The sequence below is a fragment of the Oncorhynchus mykiss genome, chromosome 20, assembly GCF_013265735.2.
Source record: "Oncorhynchus mykiss isolate Arlee chromosome 20, USDA_OmykA_1.1, whole genome shotgun sequence".
Classification (NCBI taxonomy): Eukaryota; Metazoa; Chordata; class Actinopteri; order Salmoniformes; family Salmonidae; genus Oncorhynchus; species Oncorhynchus mykiss.
Genome location: NC_048584.1, coordinates 5,273,467 through 5,298,863, shown reverse-complemented (window position 1 = coordinate 5,298,863; position 25,397 = coordinate 5,273,467). Strand labels below are relative to the sequence as shown.

At 43.8% G+C, this 25,397-nt stretch overlaps 1 protein-coding gene across 4 annotated transcripts in view; it reads left to right on the top strand.

Annotated features, from left to right (window-relative positions):
* The window catches only part of LOC110498837 (retinoic acid receptor alpha), a 164,180-nt gene that overhangs the window by 94,238 nt on the left and 44,545 nt on the right, over nucleotides 1-25,397 (top strand). Inside the window, exon 1 of one of the 4 annotated variants that reach the window (XM_036955627.1) lies at nucleotides 5,006-6,050. The exons of 2 other annotated variants lie outside the window; for them this stretch is intronic. In XM_036955627.1, coding sequence (XP_036811522.1) covers nucleotides 5,876-6,050 — 175 coding nt within the window. In that variant the 5' untranslated portion in view covers nucleotides 5,006-5,875. Of the gene's footprint in view, nucleotides 1-5,005; nucleotides 6,051-25,397 lie in introns of those variants that run through there. One more of the 4 variants, XM_021575485.2, reaches the window with a different exon arrangement.

Genomic DNA, 25,397 nt, shown 5'->3' with positions numbered 1-25,397 from the left:
AATATAATAATATATGCCATTTAGTAGACGCTTTTATCCGAAGCGACTTAGTCATGCGTGCGTGCATTCTCTCTCACTCACTCGCTCTCTCCACTCACTCACTCACTCACTCACTCACTCAGCCTGAAAAACGGCACTCATTAAGTCTCCTGGCGCCTGCATAGATTCAGAATGATTCGTTATGTTTTGACGGAACTCTATTTGGCATTGACTTCTGCTGCTTTTCATGTCCGACAATGTGACGTCCTCAGAAGGCCTGAAGAAGAGGGTTGGTTCCTCAAGCTTTCCCATGCCTCCTCTCCATGACGAGAAATGATCAACAATCCAAGTTTTAATGTCACATGCACAAACACAGTGAAATGCCTTTCTTGCTAACTCAAAACCCAACAATGCAAAAATCAATAACAATGTAATACTAGAAAAAGAAACCTGAGAAATAAGACATATAAAGAACACAATAAGTAAGCATACTATACAGGGTCAGTTCCAATACCCTATTTACATTGTGCAGGGATACTGGAGTCATGGAGGTAGATATGTGACCAGGCATCAGGATAGAAGATAAACAGAGTAGCAGCAGCTTGCATGTGAGTGGTGCGTATGTGTGTAGAGTCCGTATAAATGTATGTGCATGTTATGTGTGAGTGAGCAGATGATGCAGTGTGTGTGTGAGTGTGTGGGGCCCTGTGAGTGTGCATAGAGACAACAATTGAGAAGGAAAAAAAGGTTGAGAATACAAGGTTAACTCAGTCCGTGGAGCTATTTTGTTAGCTATTTATCAGTTGCCAGACTTTGATGCACCGGTATTGCTTGCCGTGCGGAAGCAGAGAGAACAGTCTTGGGTGGCTGGAGTCTAACCATTTTCCGGGTCTTCCTTTCACACTACCTGATAAGAAGATCTTGGATGGCGGGGAGCTCAGCCCCAGTGATGTACTGGGATGTCCACACCATCCCCTGTAGCGCCATGCGATTGGGGGCAGTGCTGTTGCTATACCAAGCAGTGATGCAGCCAGTCAAAATGCTCTCATTGGGACAGCTGTAGAACTTTTAGAGGATCTGAGGGCCCATGCCAAACCTTTTCAACTTCCCGAGGGGGAAGAGACGCTGTCGTACCTTCTTCACGACTGTGCGCGTGTGTTTGGACCATTTTAAGTCTTTGTAGGTCAACCATTATCTACCATTCTGGCTGTGCCATCACAATGTAGAGGTCAATTAAACACTGCCCAATCTGAGAAATAAACAGGCAGAGTATATTTGCGTTTTCTGACACCATTACTCGTTGAGGCCAATCCTGTGAAGGAATTTCTTCAGTGGTATCTGCCCAGAGCTGGCTCTCTGTGGGCTCATTATCAGTCAAAGTAAACAGTCTGGGCCCTGCATTAGATAAGGGTCACAGTCAGAGGAGCAGGCCACCCCCCTCTGTGGATAATGGCAATAATCCCTCTAACACCTTCTCAGTCAGGCCCAGTCATGGCCCCATGGTTCAGGCAGGGGAGAACGACTGCCCCTCTCATTGAAGCCACGAAGTTCAAGGCTGACCCTGGTACTGCAGGCATTGTTTGCAGAAAACAGAATCCCCCATTATAGCGAATGGGAAGATGGCAATCTTTGTGGAAAAAAACTAACAAATGGCTTCTATTACACAAGATGTATGTCCTTGAACTGATTATTTTAAAATTGCACACAGAAGAAGTTATTATGATAATTTAGTTGATAATGGCAGCCTGCAGTACCCTGTTCGGCCATCAACTTGAGATACTGAATAAGAGTGGTCAGCACTGAGCTAACCTGCAACAGCACTTCCTGGAGTAGCTCAAACTGAGCATGTTATGTCTACATAAATCTCCCACATGAGACGCCATCTTAAGACTTCCTTGGCTTCACATCTGATAAATTGTGTATGTGAACAATACATTTGATTTGACATGGTGGTGTCACGTGATCAATAGCATTGTCCATTCATATATACATATATACTGTCATTGGGTTCAGGTGTAGGCCAGACGCTGGGATGTACCAATTAGTGATGCGTGGGTCAGCTGTTTGTTCACCTGCCCACAGTTGCTAATAATCCATCCGCAACGGCCCGAATGTGATAAAGTGAAAATCTGAGGCCCGCACCCGACCCTAACCTGCAAATACAGAAAATGCGCTGTACAGTCAGAGATGGCATAAAGATTTTTGGACAGGGGGTGCGGGATTTATTTTTCAAGCCTGGTTAGGTAGGTTTCTGCTTATAATTTCCAACATTTTGGTAGGCTATTTGTTATTCAACTTGTCTGTAATTAGATAGAAGAGAAGCTGCATGTCATTACTTATTGCCCTAGAAAACTAAATAAACTGTTGCTCACCATACAATGTCATACATCAATATAATGAATGTTTCAATCTAGGAGTCTAGCTTCATCTGTAAAGATTTCTCTTTCATCTCGGTTTTTCTCTCGCAGCAAAGCCATTTATGGACCGGAGAGTTAATGCAATAACAAAACAATAAATGTAAAGAATTTCCAAATGACATCAGTTTGACTGGTTTTTAGTGAATTGAAAGATGTGAAAACGACCCAACATGTTTCTTATAAGATTTCAGTTTCGGCTTGAATGCATATTTTATGTGGCGTAAATACTATCAGCTTTTATGATGCTAATAAAGATAGGACCTTTACAGATGGTCCCTAACCAGTCATTCATTCTCTTAAGATGCTGAAAGAAATCGATCCTATTTCTCCACTCCTCTTCCAGAGTCAAAATGTACATTTTGTGTAACGTATTACTGCAAGAAATGCTTAATTCTGCAGGAGTTGATATTATATTAGGCTATGTGAGAGATTATAGACCTAGTCAGTTTCCAGACTTTCAGTTACTATTCCATTTAGGCCATCTGCATTTGGAGCGCGCACAAGTTAGTGCATAAAAAACCTCAATGTTGCCTTTTAGATATGAATTGCACAAGAATTATACATTTATGGATTTGTTTTTATGCATTGTTTTCTTTTTATTTAACCCGCCACCCCAACCACCCTTCATCCACACATTTTGTGATCCTAAACCCGTCCACTCCGTGGGGACTGCGGGTTGTGAGTCAACCCGCGCATCATTATTACCAATTATGAGCCCTGGATGGGGAACTGGCTAAAACCTGTACTGTGATATACACAGGTATCAGGCCTGAAACGACATGTAGTGGGAATTCTGAAAGAGCGGGACATCATATAACCTGGGACAGCTTAATCCTGGCGCACTTATTTCTTTGTTTGACGAGAAAATCAAAACTATTGTTACTAAACCCTTGCAGAGAAAAACCACATGATCAAAATCATGTCACTTCATTGGTGTGACATCATAGAGGGGGGCAGAGCAAGCTTCAAACAGGAAGCGAAGCACACAGTAAGATCAGTGACAGTTCATTTTTCCGTTTTGATGTTAGGGTTATAAAACTGCATAAACGATGCACTGGTGTACTGGTGCATCAAAATATAAAAGTAAAGGCAATATTATGTTTCAATTTTGTAATTGTCTTTTTGTCCTGCTTTACCAGCCATATGTAGCTAAAGTAGGACACCTTGGAGTAGCAAAAGTGGGACAGTCTTATAGGCTTTTCCAATGGAGGAAATGCAACCCGTTTACATTAGCGACCCCTTGTACAGTACATTTTAGTCAGGGCTCTGGTTCTTGCAGAACTATATCCTGTTTGTTTCGTGTAGTGCTTTTATTAGGTCTGTTATTTGAGTGAATTCAGACAGAATGGGACAGGTGTTGTATTTCCATCTTCTGTAACCTATTTTGACATCTGTCCAACATTCTAGCCCAACCAACACATGATACTGTTCATTCCTGGAATCCTCAGGTGTTTCCCAATCACACAACATTCAAGTTGATTATCATTGGGGTACAATTAGTATTATAATATTGGTGTCCCAGTTTATCTAACATGCTGTCCCAGTCTAGCAAATGTGAACTGAAAATATGGTTTTGACTCGACTACGTAAATGGGTGTGTCATGCCTCTTGTGAATATGATGCCAAGTTTTTTTGTGTGTGATTAGGAAACATGCTGAGGATTTCAGAAATGTATCGTGTGATGGGCTAATATATTGGATAGATGTCTGAAGAGGTTACAGAAGATGGGCATTTTTTGCTTTTCCAACTTATTCTGAATTCTTCCTATTATATGATAGTTATATTATATATATATATATATATATATCATCATGGTTATAAAGTTTGTATTATCTATTATTTGGATGGAAATGGAAGGTGTTTCAACATGGTTATAACAATTGAATACAAACTAGTGTTGTGTATTCCTTTAAGGAAGTGGCAACAATGTTGCACCCACACCAACTTGATGTCGACAACTTCCTTCAACTATTATAAACAACTTTATATATTTGATTGTGGTTGTAAAAAGTGCCCGTTATTGGTTACAGTGCCTGGTTGACTGTGACTCTTAGCCTCTGAGCAGAAAGCAGAAGTAATCTACGCTTGTTCATTGAGCAGCACTTTAGGGAGTGTGATTGTGTAATATCGGGTGTACAAGGTGGGAAACCTTGAATGATGTCAGGTGAGAAGCGCAGAGGCAAATCCGAGTCAGCATCTGGGTCATTTGGAGGTGAGGCTGCCTGTTTCCTTGAGTTCAAGAAAAGTTCAGCCGAATAGCGTTAGGCGAATTAGCAGACTGAGAGGGAAAAAACGGAGGGTAGTGAACGATGAGAACACGGAGAAGGAGTCAAATTAGTTGGAAGGACGAGCCCAAATGACGAGGGAGGGTAGAAAACTTTTAGGAAAATAGTTATAGGCACATGGAATAATCAATTATGTTAATGAGCTCGCTGAAAATACATACGGTTAATTTAAAGAGTTTACTAAACCTAATTATCTTTCAATACGCACTTCTGTAATAGAGAGAGGCAGGCCGAGGCGCCTGCGGGCCTCGTTCCTCCCTCTCCAACGCCCCGCTCTGGTTGGGGATGTCTGTGAAGGGTTACAGAAGAACCGAGTGTAGGTGGAGCCACATGCCAGCTGCTGTGCCTGGTCACTTTCTGCAGAACATGATAGCCACGCAATTTGTGTGGGAGCGAATTCGGCTCCTCTCGAAATACAAAACAAGAAGAACCGAATGTGTTGTGCGAATCAGGACATTTTAAATGCAAGAAGGGCAAGATATGTAGCAACTCGAGTAGTCGTGCATTGGTGTTGCACGGTAGACAAAATAAGTGGATCGGCGGACAGACAGCAGGCTGATTGTCCCGTTTGCGCTCTTGATTTGTGTGGACTATTTTACTTATGCCAGAGGACGAGTTGGAACTAAATACGGAATTTCATTCTGATTGATCAGCACCTGATCTCTTTTGCCTATTCTGATGTGGGTGCTGTGTTATTGAAATGGACTTGGACCCCTTGGCGTGATTTCAGGTATTATTGGAGTTTGTAGGGTATATTATCTAGATTTCGATCTAGTTTACTATTTGAGGCAAGGCCATTGAACTGATCCGATGAAGTTATTCCGGTCGGCTTTTCGATTAAACGAATCGTTCGGCGCATTTCAAACCTCACTTTTGACATGACGTTGGCCATTCTTTTGAATGATGTGTTCAAATTGAGTGTGGGTCAATATTCCATACAATTATTTTAGTTTTTTTAGCGGATTGACTCTAAACAACTAGTGGACCCGAATCCTCAAGTGTCGTGTCTATGAACGGATTTATTCCCTTTATTTTGAATGTATTGTAGTTTTTACCCTTTTGCACAGTCTACTGGTGGCAAACTGAAAACCACACGTCTGCTGCTCCTATTTTCGTGTGCCCAACTCGTTGCGCGCAGCAGACGTTCTTTCGCTCTCCTCGGACAACAATCGTCCCGCTTTCTCTCTACGTACGATGTATGAGAGTGTGGACGTCGTGGGACTGAATCCCAGCCCGAACCCGTTTTTAATGATGGATTACTACAACCAGAGCAGAGGATGTTTGATCCCAGAGAAAGGACTTGTGCCCGGAGCGCCTCATCACTACAGCACGTCCATCAGAAATCAACACTGGAACGGCTCGAATCACTGTAGGTGGCATTTTCACTGCCTTGTTCATTTCATTTCACTCATTGGCGAAGTTCACACGAAGCCCTTTACGCTCAACTATGCCACGGTGTTTCTGAGCTAAATATTCATGATATTTGTTCTCTGAAGTGTAGTGAATTATTGCGCTTTCATTTGTAACGGATGACATTTTATTTCACATATAGCATACTATTAGGCCTATTAAATTCGTTTTAATCAGGTTAATAATCACTCGTTTATATCTCATGTAGCCTATTAAATGGTAATTACTGTATTACTTACATCATAACCTTGCATTTAATTGACCCACGTTTGGATTCCAGCCTTCAAAAACCCACGTTCAGCTTTTTTTGCAATAATGTTAAGATATCTCTATCGCAATAAAGCCTACGGTAGCCTATAAAGCAGGCAATGTTATCCAAGCCATTGGATTTTGATTAATAATCACGAGGTTTTATCTAGGCATACCAAAGATAATCCTATCAAACTTTCCTGCTGGCGTTATTGAGCGGCATGTAGCCTAGTGGTTAGGGCGTTGGGCCAGTAACGTTGCTGGATCGAATCCCTGAGCTGATCTGACAAATCTGTCGTTCTGCCACTGAACAAGGCAGTTAACCCACTGTTCCTAGGCCGTCATTGACAATAAGAATATGTTCTCAACTGACTTGCCTCGTTAAATAAAGGTTAAATAAATAAAAAATAGAACTGCAATAAGCTCTTCTAGATACACACCTCATTAAAAATTCTGAAATGTTTTTTTGAAGACCTGTACGGGTAATTATGCAGATCTGTAGTCATTATATGATTATTGATATGTTTTTGTGTATTAATACACTATTTTGTTTTGGAATTTGCTCTATTTGTTTTTATTTAACATTTATTTAACTAGGCAAGTCAGTAAAGAACACATTTTTATTTACAATGAGGGCCTACTAAAAGACAAAAGCCCCCCTGCGGGGATGTAGGCTGGGATTAAAAATAATAAATCTAATTAAAATATCGGATAAAACACATCACGACAAGAGACAACACGACATAAAGAGAGACCAACGACGACAACAGCATGGCAGCAACACAACATGGTAGCAGCACAAAACAGGGTACAAACATTATTGGGCACAGACAAATCAAATGTATTTATATAGCCCATCGTAGATCAGCTTTTATCTCAAAACCTAGGAAGAAACCTAGAGAGGAACCAGGCTATGAGGGGTAGCGAGTCCTCTTCTGGCTGTGCCGGGTGGAGATTATAACAGAACATGGCCAAGATGTTCAAATGTTTATAAATTACCAGCATGGTGAAATAATAGGTCTGGGACAGGTAGCACGTCCGGTGAACAGGTCAGGATTCCATAGCCGCAGGCAGAACAGTTGAAACTGGAGCAGCAGCACGGCCAGGTGGACTGGGGACAGCAAGGAGTCATCATGCCAGGTAGTCCTGAGGCATGGTCCTAGGGCTCAGGTCCTCCGAGAGAGAGAGAGAGAATTAGAGAGAGCATACTTAAGTTCACACAGGACACTGAATAGGACAGGAGAAGTACTCCAGATATAACAAACTGACCCTAGCCCCCCAACACATAAACTACTGCAGCATAAATACTGGAGGCTGAGACAGGAGGGGTCAGGAGACACTGTGGCCCCATCCGATGATACCCCCGGACAGGGCCAAACAGGAAGGATATAACCCCATCCACTTTGCCAAAGCACAGCCCCACACCACTAGAGGGATATCTTCAACCACCAACTTACCATCCTGAGACAAGGCCGAGTATAGCCCACAAAAAGACGAAAATGTCATTTTTTTGTTGTAAATTGAAATTTGCTCTCATAAATGTTAGCAGCACCTCTGCCTTTGCGGGATTTATGGGGGATATGGTCATTAGTGTCACCAGGAGGTGAGGCCTCATTTAACACAGTAAATTCATCAGGCTTAAGCCATGTTTCAGTCAGGCCAATCACATCAAGATTGTGATCAGTGATTAGTTAATTGACTATAATTGCCTTTGAAGTAAGGGATCTAACATTAAGTAGCCCTATTTTGAGATGAGTTATCACGATCTTTTTCAATAATGGCAGAAATGAAGGAGGTCTTTATCCTAGTGAGATTGCGAAGGAGATTGCGAAGGCGAACACCGCCATTTAGTTTTGCCCAACCCAGGTCGAGGCACAGACACTGTCTCAATGGGGATAGCTGAGCTGACTACACTGACTGTGCTAGTGGCAGACTCCACTAAGCTGGCAGGCTGGCTAACAGCCTGCTGCCTGGCCTGCACCCTATTTTATTGTGGAGCTAGAGGAGTTAGAGCCCTGTCTATGTTGGTAGATAAAATGAGAGCACCCCTCCAGCTAGAATGGAGTCCGTCACTCCTCAGCAGGCCAGGCTTGGTCCTGTTTGTGGTTGAGTCCCAGAAAGAGGGTCAATTATCTACAAATTCTATATTTTGGGAGGGGCAGAAAACAGTTATCAACCAGCGATTGAGTTGTGAGACTCTGCTGTAGAGCTCATCACTCCCCCTACCTGGGAGGGGGCCAGAGACAATTACTCAATGCCGACACATCTTTCTAGCTGATTTACACGCTGAAGCTATGTTGCGCTTGGTGACCTCTGACTGTTTCATCCTAACATCGTTGGTGCCGACGTGGATAACAATATCTCTATACTCTCTACACTCGCCAGTTTTAGCTTTAGCCAGCACCATCTTCGGATTAGCCTTAACGTCGGTAGCCCTGCCCCCTGTTAACAGTGTTTGATCGCTGGATGATTCGTTTTAAGTCTAATACTGCGGGTAATGGAGTCGCCAATGACTAGAGTTTTCAATTTGTCAGAGCTAATGGTGGGAGTCTTCGGCGTCTCATGTTAATGTTACTACTTAGCTTCGGCTGTTGGAGGTCCTGACGAACCACGTCCAGATAAAGCGTCCGGAGTGAAAAGGTTGAATGGGAAAAAAGTTGAGTGATGGAAAACTAAAAATATAAACTGTAATTAAAAAGTAAAAACCGTAAAGTTGTCAGGTAGCAAAGTAAGGTTGGCAACAAAACGCACAGCAACACGTAAACAAGTCTGCAAGTTGTGACCGGAAATGGCGTCACAAAAAGTCAGAGCAGGTCTAGAGTCTCTCAACAGCACTAAGGGCAAGAAGGTAGAGACAACAATAAATCACACAAAGCAGCCACAACAGTCAGTAAGAGTGTCCATGATTGATTCTTTGAAGGAAGAGATTCATAGACTCAATCATGGACACTCTTACTGACAGTTGTGGCTATCCCCATATGTCAAATGGGGATAGTGGCATATTGCTGAACATATAGCATAGCATATAAGTCAACAACAAAAAGTGCTTCAATGACCAAATGTCATCAGAAGTTATTATTTATTCTATAAACAGTGTACAGGTGGAGGAAAATGGTCCCCCCTGCTGCACTCACAGAATTGTCTCTAGATTATATCTGGAGCAATGGAGATCATTTTATTGTGGCAACAAAGTACCATTCTCTACCTCCGCTGGGGGTAACCTGCTGTGCCACTAGTGACAAAGCACACTGGAACTTTAAGGTAGAAGTGGTCTGCTTGTTCATTACTGCTGAGTGACCAAAACAGCCTCTCATATCCTGAGAACGGAACATATCCTCAGTAAATCTGGACTATGTAAATGAGAACGTGTATTTCTCATCAGGGTATTGACAAATGTACCCAGGCCCCAGGGTTTGTCATATGAATATCCGTCCTGCCTGACCTGATTCTGTGTTTACTAAAAGTCATAAGGTTTGGATGGGGATTAGACATTGAGAACCATATTGACAACAACACCAATCACAGACAAACTCCTCACATGCTGCTGGTCTTGTTTGGGAGGTTACATCTCTAAAGCAATACAACTCCTCGGCAACACCACACAGGCATCAAAAGCCCTTACTGAGCTGTGGACTCCACCCTGTACACTATTATTGTATTGGTCCAGTGAGCGGCTCTAGTCGTGGCATTGATTTGAACCATGTGAGCTAATATGCGAAAGGCTAGCTGAGGGGAAAGCCAGGAAAAGATCTCTGACCCCAAGCTCTGGTACACATTGTTGTGCTCATATGAGCAGTGGGGAGAGGTCTGCCTTACTGCCTGGACGCGATAAAAAGTTTAGTGCCCAATGGGGGAAACTGGGGGGGGTTGGAGGGAGTCGGAGGGTAGGGAGTTGGTGTGGGTGTACATAATGTCCTTTGGTGTCATCACATGGCTTTGGAGGCTTATTGGATAACGGGTATAAAAATAAAAAAAAATAGTACAAGATTCTGTTTCTATTTGCGGGGGTATATATCTTAACCAAAGAGGGCTAGGATAGTCCAATGTCTGGTGCACCTATCTCCATTATTCATCAGATGACCCTTCAGAAGTCCTCTCAACTCTGAGTACATTCAGTGAAATCAGTCTAAAACTGCCTCTAAGAAACATGATCAGCTGCCACTAGTCACCGTATTATATATTCACATGCTCCAGGTGAGCGGTGTTGTCACCATCCAGCCATGTCAGTGAGTCGCGTTCATCAAAGGGAACAACAACCGCAGTAGTAATCTGTTATTGTGTTGTAGAACAATGCCAGGTCTCATCGACGGGTTCAAGCAGATTTAAATGCACTTGATTCCATTCCTTTCAAGAGGGCTGCTGCCGCCAGAATCCTTACAGCAATTACTGGCTCATGCGTGAAGGAATGCGCATGGCCCTTTTCACATGACTGTCACACACTGCACGGGGAGGGGGGTTGGTGGTGGGGTAAGGATGACACATGGTGGGCTCCAGTCACTGCAAGAGAACTCCGGCTTGGACTCCATCTCTGAGGCTGTCATATGGTTTGTTGGGTTTGCGGGCCGACACCAGCCCATGGGAGCAGAGTTTTGACTGACTCTTTTTTTTTTATCAAGGCAGAGCTGCCAAATACTGACCTATTGGCTCTAATCGCCTGTATTGGAGGGGGTTGTTAACTGCTTGCCTAATCGGACTCGTGGTATTTAAGTGCGGAAGTCCTTTCGGAGTGGGGGGAATTTGGTAGAAAAAACAGATGGTATTTTTGTTTTCCAATGCTAAGGACTGTAATAGCCGGAGCAATTTTGGGCAGGGCGAGTGAAGAGGGAATTAGTTTAAGGGGAAGAGTTCCAGTTTGCTTGTGAAGTGTAAACCCGTGCGGTTTCTCCTAGGGTTGAGGACTTACAGCGTCATACAGCGTAGCGAGAATGCCCTGTAATTGTTTGTGCTGTTATTACAGCGCATGGAAACTGTGGCAGGTCTGTTTGGACGCTGCCATTGCCAAACGATTGTGGTGTTGGCTTTGCAAATGAGCTATGGATATTGTTTCCGCCCCTGACATACAAGCTGCACCTGGCAGCATGCACCAGGGACTTGAAAGAGTTCATAAAGAACTTTGCATAAAAAGACGGCAGTTTCACTAAACCCCCAAAAAGATGGTGTTTTGTAACACTGCAATGTGGAGATGCTGAGCATAACAACTGTGGGAAAAACCAACCAGGCTTGTGGTAGAATGGATTCGCATTTTGAATCTGATGTTCTATATACTCTGAACGCAACATGTAAAGTGTTGGTCCCATATTTCATGAGCTGAAATAAAAGATCCCAGAAATTTTCCATACGCACAAAAAGCTAATTTCTCTCAACTTTTGGGCACTAATTTGTTTACATCCCTGTTAGTGAGCATTTCTCTGCCAAGATAATCCATCCAGCTGACAGGTGTGGCATATCAAGAAGCTTATTAAATAACATGATCATTACACAGGTGCACCTTGTGCTGGGGTCAAAAGGCCACTCTAAAATGTGCAGTTTTGTCACACTACACAATGCCACAGATGTTTCAAGTTTTGAGGGAGCATGCAATTGGCATGCTGACTGCAGGAATGTCCACCAGAGCTGTTGCCAGAGTTTAATGTTAATTTCTCTACCATAAGCCGCATCCAATGTCATTTTAGAGAATCAGGCAGCACATCCAACAGGCTTCACAGCCCCAGACCATGTGTATGGCATGGTGTGGGAGAGCGGTTTTCTGATGTCAACGTTGTGAACAGAGTGCCCCATGGTGGCGGTGGGGTCATGGTTTGGGCAGGCATAAGCTACGGACAACAAACACATGCATTTTATCAATGGCAATTTGAATGCACACAGAGACGGTGACGAGATCCTGAGGCCCATTCATCCGCCACAATCACCTCATGTTTCAGCATGGTAATGCACAGCCCCATGTCGCAATGATCTGTACACAATTCCTGGAAGCTGAAAATGTCCCGGTTTTTCCATGGCCTGCATACTCACCAGACATGACACCATTTGAGCATGTTTGGGATGCTCTGGATCGACATGTCTGGCAGTGTGTTCCAGTACCCGCCAATATCCAGCAACTTCACACAGCCATTGAAAGGAGTGGGACAACATTCTACAGGCCACAATCAACCGCCTGATCGACTCTGTGCGAAGGAGATGTGTGGCGCTGCAAGACGCAAATGGTGGTGACACCAGATACTGACTGGATTTCTGATCCACACCCTTACTTTATTATTTTCATAGTATCTGTGACCAGCAGATGCACATCTGTATTCCCAGTCATCTGAAATCCATAAATTTGGGCCTAATGAATTGATTTCTATTGACTGATTTCCTCATATGAACTGTAAGTTAGTAAAATGATGTTTATATTTTCGTTCAGTATAGATTAGTTTACTGTAAATCACTGGTCATGTGCTTGAGTTTGTGTTCTTTCACTAGAATACTGCAGGCCTTTTGCTACCCTACCATTTTGAACCACAGCATTTACCCTTTGTGTCAATGCCATGTCCCTATATATTTTCTGCATACTCTTTCATGTCCAGACTCCTCGAGTACCTTTTAGTGCTTTTATGGACAGGGTCTTTTTCCCTTGAGACTGTGTGGACTTGAACCTGATGGGACAGGCTAGATGGATGGACAGGCCTGTGTTGGGCAAGGTCCCCTGTTTTAACAGGGTGAGTAGCAGACACAGTCTCACGTGCGTCCGCCTGCTCCTGTCAGCCCTTCAGACAGTGATTTAGTGGCCTTGCCGGACGGCTGGAAGCCCAGAGCGCAATGTTCCACAGAACGACGCCCGCTTTCACCTTCAGGTGCACATCAATAACCTGCTTTGTCATCAAGGTATGTTTGTAATGGCGCGGGGTGAAAGGAGTTCAGCGCCGTGCCTGGGAAAGGCCGCGAGGCAGCATTTCACAACCTGCCGTCACTCGCCTTCTCAAATGGCCCCCTGTTGTCAACCTTCAAAGCAGTCATCGCTTTAATGCCATGCATAATTGACCAAATACAGACGCCTCTTTTAACCAGGTTACCAGCGGCATCCAGGTCACGCGGCACACTCACGCATTATTGTTTTTTAAAAAGGAGCTAAATGTGTGTGGTTCATCACCTTCAGTATTGGCACTTGGCACTGCACATGTTTCACGTACACACAAAAAACAGCGCTGACTTCAAGGGTTTTAATGTCATGTGGGCGGCACAGTAAGAACCTCTTTAGACCTCAATCATGAGGGGAATTCAGCATATTTGTGCGGAGATTGTGTTTATGCTCACAAACTCACCCTTGGATCCAACAACAGACTCCGGCTTGTTTGCAGAGAGAATTAGCCAGGGGCATTGGTCAGAGTACTGTACGCAATCTGGTTTTGACGCTAAATCCCCAGAGAAGGGTGGGTTATGCTGCAAAGCCCACTTCGATGAACAAAGCAAAGCGGACCGAATGGATTCAGTCAGTGTCATTGATTCATTAGAGCTTAAGGGGGACTGGTAATTGCAGACATTGTGACTATAGGCCGTAATCTCACTATCGATAATGACGTTCTCCCTCTGTCGACAGACAGACAGACAGACAGACAGACAGACAGACAGACAGACAGACAGACAGACAGACAGACAGACAGACAGACGATTGCAATGGCTTAGGTTAAGGTGGTTCTACTTTAAAATATTCATAGCCTCTTTATTTAAATCAATTCTGGGTATATGAAGGCAGCCAAGCGTCAGACTGTCAGAAATTGAGCCGGCTTGTTGTAATCACCTCTTTACTTATCTCTACAGATGGTTTGTTCGCAATGTGCTCTGCTTGGCTGGCTACACAGCATATTGAGAAGAGCTCCTGGTCTCTCTCTCAATAACTCTCTCCCCACCACCCTCTTCGTGTCTCATCCACACCCCCTGATAATAGAACATGCATAAATTCATTGAGGTATCGAACCGAGGACATTTATCACCCCAGATTTCATCTAGCAGGTGTTCTCATTCCCAAAGTTTTTCTCTTTTTCCGCCTGTTCCATGGTTGCATTCTTTCACATGATGCCTAGGTGGTAATCTAGAACCTCTCGGTCTGGAATTATTCGTCTTTAGGCTGTCCTCATTTTTATTCTTATTTGACACTAGTTTCCTGTTCATGTGTTCTCTGTACATGGAGTTATTACAAGGAAAGTCATCATATTTCATCAGAAACTGCATAATTCTCTCCACTTGCAGCAGGGTGAAATACCCCCCACAAACTCTATCCCTTTGACGCAAAACAAGATGTCCGTCTGGCGTCTGCCAATCGCCATGCCCTCTGGTGCTCCTCTGGAGAGTCTGAATGTTGCTACATCATCACATGGAGAGCCAGCCAGCTGTGTACGTCTCAGGTTGTATGTCTCCACACAATGGAATTTAGAGAGTGGGACATCCGTACCAAATGCTGCGAATAGCCCAGAAAATGGGGCAAAGGTTAGCACGCTAAAAATAATGGCAGTGTTCCTGCATCTGCGAGAGAAAGAGTTGCTGCCACCAAAGTGAGTTTTAATCTCTCGCCAAAATAGGCACTCAGGAGGAGCTTATAATACATCTACATTATGGAGACTGTATACTGCTCTTAATTTTTTTTTGAAATTGAAGGTCATATCATATATCCACAATCTATTTTATTTATTCTCATGAAAGTGTATCCGTCTCATTTTCTGCACCAGGACCTAGTTTTAATAATAGGAGGCCAACCCGTGCCTGAGCACAAAAAGAAACAAGCCATTGAGTCTCTGTGGCTCAGATGATCTCATTGCGGTTACAGAAGCTGGTTCCTTATTTGCTCTGCCGTCACAATAGTGTTGTCTGTGTTTGTGAGGCCGTGTCTAGACTTGACAGTTCATGCAGCTTTAGTATTGTGATCAGAGTTCTGATCATGGAATTCCGAACGCTACACCTACATTTAAATGTCTACTGTGTCTACGGCGTGTCCAGATTCCCTTTTCCCGCGGTATATTCAAATGCCAGTATGCGTTCTTCAAATGTTGTAATTGGCTAAATATGCTAATAACAAAACGACATCTGAGGGCAGTAGCTAACTAGCCAGCTAATCTCTGTCGCTAGCTAGCAAGCAACGCTAAAGGGATTGCAAACGGTTTAGCATAAGTCCAGCAAAAACATTTCTCACACGCTGGGAATGAATTTCCTCCTACGTTATAATGAAAAGTAGGGATGCACGATATATCGGTGAACATATCGGAATTGGCGATATTCACAAAAAATTACATCAGTACTGGCCGATGTCTAGTTTAACGCCCAATGTGCAAAACCGATGTCAAAGCTGACTTGTATACCTATATAACGAATGTACATGACGTAAATACGCCACGTAAAATTTTGCGCTATACGTGCAACACCTAACCTAGCCCACAATGTCTGCTGTAAGGATCAAGCAGTCAACAAGTCGAGCAGTTATTTGAAAGAGTAACAACATTTCAGCGAGGCAACTCAAAGGCGAAATCCATTAAAGCCAAGATAATAGAATTCATTGCCCTTGATAATCAACCGCTCTCTGTCGTGGGTGATGTTGACTTTGGCTGACTGGTCGAGCACCGGTTAACACTACCAAGTGCGCTATTTTTCCGATGTTGCCCTACCGGAGTTACACAGTAATAGCATCACTGCTATTAGCTTCATGACATGTATATACTATGAAACGCTGTTTGGGTCTTTGTGTGTCAAAAAAGATACAGTAGCACTGTCAAAGCTGTACAAAAAAATAAGCAAATAATGGCCATGAACGATGTGTTTACAATACCGCATTGGTAATAAAGCGTTTTTTCGACCGTAACTTTTGGGGTAGCTAGCTTTGCTTGGTACCTAGCTACCACCAATTACAACCAGCCTGAAAATAATGACCAGTGGAAACTGCAGCCATGTTCATTATTCTTAGCAATGATTTAGGAATCCTTGTAAGTATTAGCAAGGTTGCCACTTGTCAAGTTGTTCGCCTATTGAAATTGAACTTCAGTTCATGAAAATGAATAGCTAGTCAACTACTTAACCCTGTTGCCCAAAACTAACGTTATAAGCAGTTAGCTAGTTTCATCTGGCTAGTGAGGCTTGACCAGACCGGGTTATGTATTGTGAAGCTAGCCAGAATAAGGATTAGGCACAATAGTGGAATTTGCGGTTTGCCTTCAAAATAAAAGTATGTCATTGACAGTGATGCAAATGAAAACAAATAGTATAATTATTCCATGCTTTTATTTTGAAGGCTAACCGCAAATTCCACTATTGTGGCGAATCCTTATTGTGGCTAGCTTCACATAGATGGTCCGACCACCATTAATCAGCTAAGAACTGTCTTATAAATTAGTTATTTTAGATGATGACACCAAGTTAGCTATATATATATATATATATATATATAACTACTGAAACAGATTGTTGTTTTGCTGTGTTTTTGGGGAAGAACATTGTTTGCATCCATGAGCAAGCTAGCTTTTTGTTATGACCTGCACTGTAGGTGCGCGAGACAACTTTACCAGCATCATAGCATATGTATTGATGAATGAATCGTTGTGACATATGTAATACGAGTGATAGTATAATCAATGTGTAATAACTGCGTAAAAAATGTATGAATGCTATTCAGGTCCTGATAGGTCAACAAGCTTATTTGACACGTTAAATAGTGTCTTTTTTGACACGCAAAGAACCAAACGCGTTCCATAGAAATCCTGGTTGGGAATGAAACGACTGAACAAATGAACAATGAAACAACACAGCAAGTAAGTGAAAGAAATAGGTTCTGATGATGTTTTACTGGTAATGAGGACATACGTAAATGACAACAAAATAACTTTTTGGTGTGTGTAACATTTTATTTAACTAGGCAAGTCAGTTAAGTACAAATTCTTATTTACAATGACAGCCTACCCCGGACGATGCTGAGCCAATTGTGCGCCGCCCTATGGGACTCTAAATCACAGCAGAATGTGATACAGCCTGGATTCGAACCAGGGACTGTAGTGACGCCTCTTGCACTGAGATGCGGTGCCGTAGACCTGTGTGTGTGTGTGTGTGTGTGAACTATTTTCAACTGTTCTAGAATGCTTAAAAGGCAGCTAAATATTGAAATATTGGGTATCTGATTTTTTTGGGGGAGAGGAAATATCAGGTATCGGCCAACAATGTCATATCGGTGCATCACTACTGAAAAGGTGTCTCTCCGTCCCACAACATACGTTTTCTGGAGACTTGTGGGAGGAGTGCTGATGGCATCGCCCACTGTATGCGCTTTCGGTAGCCTGATTGTGTCCAGACTGAGGAGAATCCGCACCCAGATCTGAACACAATCAGCCCACAAAGCGACCCTTCTTTTCAATGTGATCTTCATATTCTGAATATGCAGAAGACGTATGTACAGTGCATTCGTAAAATATTCAGACCCCTTGACTTGTTCCACATTTTATTACATTACAGCCTTATTCTATAATGGATGAACATTGTTTCCCCCTCATCAACACACAATATCTCATAATGACAAATCAAAAAAGAGGTTTTTAGAAATGTATGCAAATGTGTCGCATTTACATAAATTGGCAGCGATTACAGCCTTGTCTTCTTGGGTATGATGCTACTGTACAAGCTTGACACACGTGTATTTGGGGGAGTTTCTCAAATTATTCTGTGCAGATACTCTCAAAGTCTTGTCAGGTTGGATGGGTAGTGTCACTGCACAGATATTTTCCGGTCTCCCCAGAGATGTTTGATCGAGTTCAAGTCTGGGCTCTGGCTGGGCCACTCAAGGACACTCCGAGAGTCCTGTGTTGTCTTGGCTGTGTGCTTAGGGTCATTGTCCTGTTGGAAGGTGAAACTTCGCCCCAATCTGAGGTTCTGAGTGCTCTGGAGCAGGTCTTCATCAAGGATCTCTCTGTACTTTGCCTCGTTCATCTTTCCCTCGATCCTCACTAGACTCCCAGTCCCTGCCGCTGAAAAACATCCCACAGCATAATGCTGCCATCACCGTGCTTGGTGGTTCCAAACTTCTTCCATTTAAGAATGATGGAGGCCACTGTGTTCTTTGGGACCTTCAATGCTGCAGACATTTTTTGGTACCCTTCCCCAGATCTGTGCTTCGACACAATCCTGTCTCAGAGCTCTACAGACAATTCCTTCAACCTCATGGCTTGGTTTTTGCTCTGACATGCACTGTCAACTGTGGGCCCTTATATAGACAGGTGTGTGCCTTTTCCAAATCATGTCCAATCAATTAAATTTACCACAGGTGGAATCCAATCAAGTTGTAGAAACATCTCAAGGATGAGTAATGGAAACACGATGCTCCTGAGCTCAATTTTGAGTCTCATAGCAAAGGGTCTGAATACCCATGTAAATAAAGTATTTCTGTTTTTTATTTTTAATACATTTTCCGTTTTGTCATTATGGAATATTTGTGTGTAGCTTGATGAATGTTTTATTTAATCCATTTTAGAATAAGGCTGTAAGGTAACAAAATGTGGAAAAAGTCAAGGGGTCTGAATACTTTCTGAAGGCACTGTATATACCTTCCATTCCTCCAGCCAAATCACAGGTAGGCTTTTGCAAATATGATCATCTCAGCCATTCTATGCAGTATTGTATTATACATTGTGAAGTTAAATGCTACATGTCTTGAGTAGAAGAGTGAATATCAGTGACAGGTTTTTTGTGTATACCATATCATTTAGAAAACCGGAACAAGCGTCTGGAAGATGGAGCGATACCCCCGTGGGAGCGATACCCCCGTGGTATCGCGATACTAGGCCTGGTACCAGTATCGTTAGTGAAATGTTGGTATCGTGACAACACTAGTATTTGTGGAGATATTATGGTAGGTTAGCAGTAATGCTATATAGACAGACCCCATCTCCTGAAGAAGTGTAATATCTAGGCTAAAGCTCACTGCTTCATAGTCCAGTTTCTGGCTATGGACCTCGATAGGAATACTATACTTCTCATCTGGAGACATTTCAGACAGACACTGTTCAGTGAAGGAGGAGAAATGGCACCCTGGGGATTTCTAGCCTACAGCTCCCAGTGTTTTGACGTTTCAGACAGACACTGTTCAGTGAAGGAGGAGAAACGGCACCCTGGGGATTTCTAGCCTACAGCTCCCAGTGTTTTGACGTTTCAGACAGACACTGTTCAGTGAAGGAGGAGAAATGGCACCCTGGGGATTTCTAGCCTACAGCTCCCAGTGTTTTGACGTTTCAGACAGACACTGTTCAGTGAAGGAGGAGAAACGGCACCCTGGGGATTTCTGGCCTACAGCTCCCAGTGTTTTGACGTTTCAGACAGACACTGTTCAGTGAAGGAGGAGAAACGGCACCCTGGGGATTTCTAGCCTACAGCTCCGTGTTTTGACGTTTCAGACAGACGTTTCAGACAGACATATGAAATATCTAAATGACTATGACTGTCCCTTCCTCATTTAGGCCACTTTTTTTTCTTTTTTTCATCCACTGGCTGTTGTCTTACATCTGGGAGAAAATGGAGATGTCAAATCAAATTTGATTTGTCACATACACATGGTTAGCAGATGTTAATGCGAGTGTCACGAAATGCTTGTGCTTCTAGTTCCGACAATGCAGTAATATCCAACAAGTAATCTAGCTAATAAAGAATAAAGATATGATAAAGAATAAATATAAAGAATATGTACATAAAGATATATGAGTGAGTGATGGTACAGAGCGGCATAGGCAAGATACAGTAGATGGTATTGAGTACAGTATATACATGAGATGAGTATGTAAACAAAGTGGCATAGTTAAAGTGGGTAGTGATACATGTACTACATAAAGATGCAGTAGATGATATAGAGTACAGTATATACAGTGCCTTGCGAAAGTATTCGGCCCCCTTGAACTTTGCGACCTTTTGCCACATTTCAGGCTTCAAACATAAAGATATAAAACTGTATTTTTTTGTGAAGAATCAACAACAAGTGGGACACAATCATGAAGTGGAACGACATTTATTGGATATTTCAAACTTTTTTAACAAATCAAAAACTGAAAAATTGGGCGTGCAAAATTATTCAGCCCCTTTACTTTCAGTGCAGCAAACTCTCTCCAGAAGTTCAGTGAGGATCTCTGAATGATCCAATGTTGACCTAAATGACTAATGATGATAAATACAATCCACCTGTGTGTAATCAAGTCTCCGTATAAATGCACCTGCACTGTGATAGTCTCAGAGGTCCGTTAAAAGCGCAGAGAGCATCATGAAGAACAAGGAACAAACCAGGCAGGTCTGGGATACTGTTGTGAAGAAGTGTAATACCGGATTTGGATACAAAAATATTTCCCAAGCTTTAAACATCCCAAGGAGCACTGTGCAAGCGATAATATTGAAATGGAAGGAGTATCAGACCACTGCAAATCTACCAAGACCTGGCCGTCCCTCTAAACTTTCAGCTCATACAAGGAGAAGACTGATCAGAGATGCAGCCAAGAGGCCCATGATCACTCTGGATGAACTGCAGAGATCTACAGCTGAGGTGGGAGACTCTGTCCATAGGACAACAATCAGTCGTATATTGCACAAATCTGGCCTTTATGGAAGAGTGGCAAGAAGAAAGCCATTTCTTAAAGATATCCATAAAAAGTGTCGTTTAAAGTTTGCCACAAGCCACCTGGGAGACACCAAACATGTGGAAGAAGGTGCTCTGGTCAGATGAAACCAAAATTGAACTTTTTGGCAACAATGCAAAACATTATGTTTGGCGTAAAAGCAACACAGCTGAACACACCATCCCCTCTGTCAAACATGGTGGTGGCAGCATCATGGTTTGGGCCTGCTTTTCTTCAGCAGGGACAGGGAAGATGGTTAAAATTGATGGGAAGATGGATGGAGCCAAATACAGGACCACCTGAGACTGGGACGGAGATTTGTCTTCCAACAAGACAATGATCAAAAACATAAAGCAAAATCTACAATGGAATGGTTCAAAAATAAACATATCCAGGTGTTAGAATGGCCAAGTCAAAGTCCAGACCTGAATCCAATCGAGAATCTGTGGAAAGAACTGAAAACTGCTGTTCACAAATGTTCTCCATCCAACCTCACTGAGCTCGAGCTGTTTTGCAAGGAGGAATGGGAAAGAATTTCAGTCTCTCGATGTGCAAAACTGATAGAGACATACCCCAAGCGACTTACAGCTGTAATCGCAGCAAAAGGTGGCGCTACAAAGTATTAACTTAAGGGGGCTGAATAATTTTGCACGCCCAATCTTTCAGTTTTTGTTTGTTAAAGTTTGAAATATCCAATAAATGTCGTTCCACTTCATGATTGTTGTTTTTGATTCTTCACAAAAAAAATACAGTTTTATGTTTTTATGTTTGAAGCCTGAAATGTGGCAAAAGGTCGCAAAGTTCAAGAGGGCCGAATACTTTCGCAAGGCACTGTACGTATACATATGAGATGAATAATGTAGGGTATGTAAACATTATATTAGGTAGCATTGTTTAAAGTGGCTAGTGATATATTTTACATCATTTCCCATCAATTCCCATTATTAAAGTGGCTGGAGTTGAGTCAGTGTGTTGGCAGCAGCCACTCTTCTGTTAGTGGTGGCTGTTTAACAGTCTGATGGCCTTGAGATAGAAGCTGTTTTTCAGTCTCTCGGTCCCAGCTTTGATATACCTGTACTGACCTCGCCTTCTGGATGATAGCGGGGTGAACAGGTAGTGGCTCGGGTGGTTGTTGTCCTTGATGATCTTTATGGTGTGCCGTCTGCGCGGTGGGGAGTCTGGTTGTGTTATATCAGGGGGAATTTGTCAGGAACCTGAGGGAAGCTTTTGAGAGTAGGCTAAAAAGGAGGAGGGCAGAGAAAGGAGGCATTTATGTATTTGTCTCATAAGAGAATAGCTTTTGATATGATTGTTTGGACTTTTATTTAGCTATTTTTGCTGTTCCGTTGTAGGCAAACAAACACCTCGCTGTTTAGCAACACCATCTCCGATGTTCCAATATAACTGAAGTTAGTTGCCCAATGAGAGTCTCACAAAGTGCTGCAAGTACAGGATATCCAGCCGCAAATATTTCCTTTTCTGCTCGTACACACCTGTGTTCACACAGTGAGTAATGTTTGTGGACACATCAAGACCAGAACTGAGAGGGTGCTGTACTGGACAGCGTAACACCGATCATATCGGTAGTTAAGGAAACACTCTTACTACAGCAGTCTACTTTTCCCCTTCTCTCCACCCGAGGATGTGACTAAACGTCGGTGACACATTGAAACTGTCGTGACCGAGCCACCACACTGGGTAGACTAGTTGCTCTCTGTACTGGAGTGTAGTCCCGCTGTCTCTGAATCCCTGCTGCCTCCACGCAACAGACAGGTCTTTATTCCCTCATAACGTACGTGTGAAACCTTTTTGCACAGGCGCGGCTGATACACAATAGCGACGGATTACTCTGTCAGCACCCTGAGCGGCGAGGTTTCACTTGGAGAAAACGTGCTGCTGGCATTTTCAAACCCTCATCCCTCTGGAGCAGTCGCACGGTTTAATGTCATTTTTGGCTCCTGGTATTTTGCCCTTTTTCTTCTTTGAACAAAACCAAGAGACTGGGTTGAGAGACAGAGAGGGAGCGAGTGAGGGAGGAAGAGAGTGAGAGCAGAGGCTTTGCTGGAAGGACTCATTATTTGTGGGCTCTATGTTTCGACTGATGGAGACTTGGCCTGGAATCAGTTTTCTGTGAAACGGGCCCGTTGGCAAATTGAGTCTGGTACTGAATGACCTATATGCCGTCCTATTTAGCAGCATTACACCGTTGCCAATGTTTATCTTCATCCGCCTTTCCCACCCTCCCCCACCCTCTTCACGTCCTCTCCTGTGACATATGGTGCCAAAGCCCCACACAATCCTAATGACCCAGCAGCGACTCTGTTGATTCTACCCTTCCCACAAAGAGCCCTCCGATTAGGGCAGTTTCCATCGACACCGCTCCACAATTTGGAAACCGCGTCCATGTTGCCCCAAAAACGGAGGACGGTACCGGCATACACTAGCTGTGCAGAGTGAAGCGAGAACCGCTGACTGGCTGCCCACGTTAAGTCATTGAGCTGTCGTCGCCTGTCGCCGAAGGGTGTGTTGCTATGCGTGCCGTCTGCATGGCTGCCTAAATTCTCTCTCGGTGGTGAAATCTTCTGTGTGAATTATGGATTGGGTGTAATGCAGCAATTAGCCCCCCCCCCCCCGCAAACGTCTTGGTCCTGCTGCGCTGTTGTCGGTGCGAAGGTGACCAACCAGGTGTCTGCAGCAGGATGCAAGGGACTGGAACACCCTGGGCCACAAAAAAAAAAAAAAAGGGTAAGACCAGCTCGAAAGCCCCCCGCACCTCGCCCGACATCCACGGCTAAAACGTGCAGAGGTAGACTGAGGTAAGGAATATAGGCTAGTTCGTCCATTCTCCACTTTTCTCCTAAATCCCAAAGAGAGAAAGAGATGCCACTAAAATCCAGTAGGTGGCAAGGCCTTATCTGTGTTGAAGGCCACTAGGAGTACCTCATCATGTGAAGAGGAACGCTATAACTAACCTCTCCTTTTTGTGCAACACAGAGAAAACAAGGCGCACGGAATCATGGTCAGCCGACTGTCTGGTAGATGGAGAAGAAGAGGGTTTGGGATTCCCCTGGTAAAGGCTACCTGTACTCTCCTAGGCACAGCCACACAGAGCCCTCTCTTCAGATGCCTGATCAACCTGCTGCTTCCCCTGACGTGGCCTCTTTTTGAGCCTGGCTGTAGTCAGTCAGTTTGATCTCATTGTGAAGCAGCCAGTCAACTCAGCGGAGGCTCCTTGACACCACTACACTCTGCTGGATGTGGACCAGTGCCTTCTGTGCAGAGGCTTAATGGCTGCGTTCGCTATCCCCTCAGGACTGACGCAGAGACAGCCACCGCTACGTCGCTTTTTTTAATGCTCGGTCTATCTCTTTCTTTCGGTTTTCTCATTCTCTCGCTATCTTTCTTCCTCTCTGTTTCTCTCTCTCCATTGACTCTCCTCCATCTCTCTGTTGCCAACTGCTATTTGCCTCTCTCTTGTCCTACTCTGTCAGCTCCCATCTCTCAACCCTCTCGGCAGGGCTCTTTAAAAAATAAAACGTCTGCATAAGACTCACGTTCGTATTGTCCCCCACCCCCCCATTGGTTGTCTGTCCTATCCTGTAGCTTAGCATAGAAACTAGGGTCTCTACCTAGCCTATACTGCATCCCATTCTCTCCTACTGTGCCATGATTTCTGAAAAGCTCCCGCTCTGTGAATAAGGCATTGGGGGGAGGCTTGCATTATGGATGGGCCACTTAGCTTAATTGACAGTTCACTGGGAAGGTCCTGGAGGCTCAGGTGTAGCCGCTACACGGCCGGCAGGTCAAACGTTGAGTTTGGGGTCAGACGGGCGTGCAGGTTAACGGGGAATGATTAACGCCTCTCACCTGGCCGACCGCAGCCTCAGGTTACCACCGAGTTCACTCTTCGCACACAGTCCATTAAACCCACACACACAAACATATGCAGACACACAAACGCACACATGCAAACTGCCTCCACATGAGGCTGTCAGGGGGAGAGAGGATCAGGGGAATATCATTGTCTAGTACCAGTGGACATGCTGGTGGCCAGCCATGTCAGAGGAAATCTAGCTGTGTGTGTGTGTATGTGTGTGTGTGTTACAGCCATGATTACATGGCTCCCCTCAGGCTGTTTGTGGAAAGGTCAGGGATCCATGCAGGAAATGAGTGTCTGCAGAGAGAGGGGATGCTTGTCTGTTCCATGCATACTGACACACACACTACTAGGGAAAAACGAAATTAACACTGACAGACAAAGCTTAACGTCCTTCATTAAATTCTGGAAACATCCCTGTTATATCCCCCAGACAGGAATAGTTGTCTGGCTACCCAGACTCATTGCTCTGGGCAAACGCTACGCCACACCCACGGACATTAGTTTCCTCTCTGAAATGAGTCTGGGTCTGAGTTCCTCCCTGACCCTTCACTGAAAGCAAACACATTCAGGGTCGTCTGGC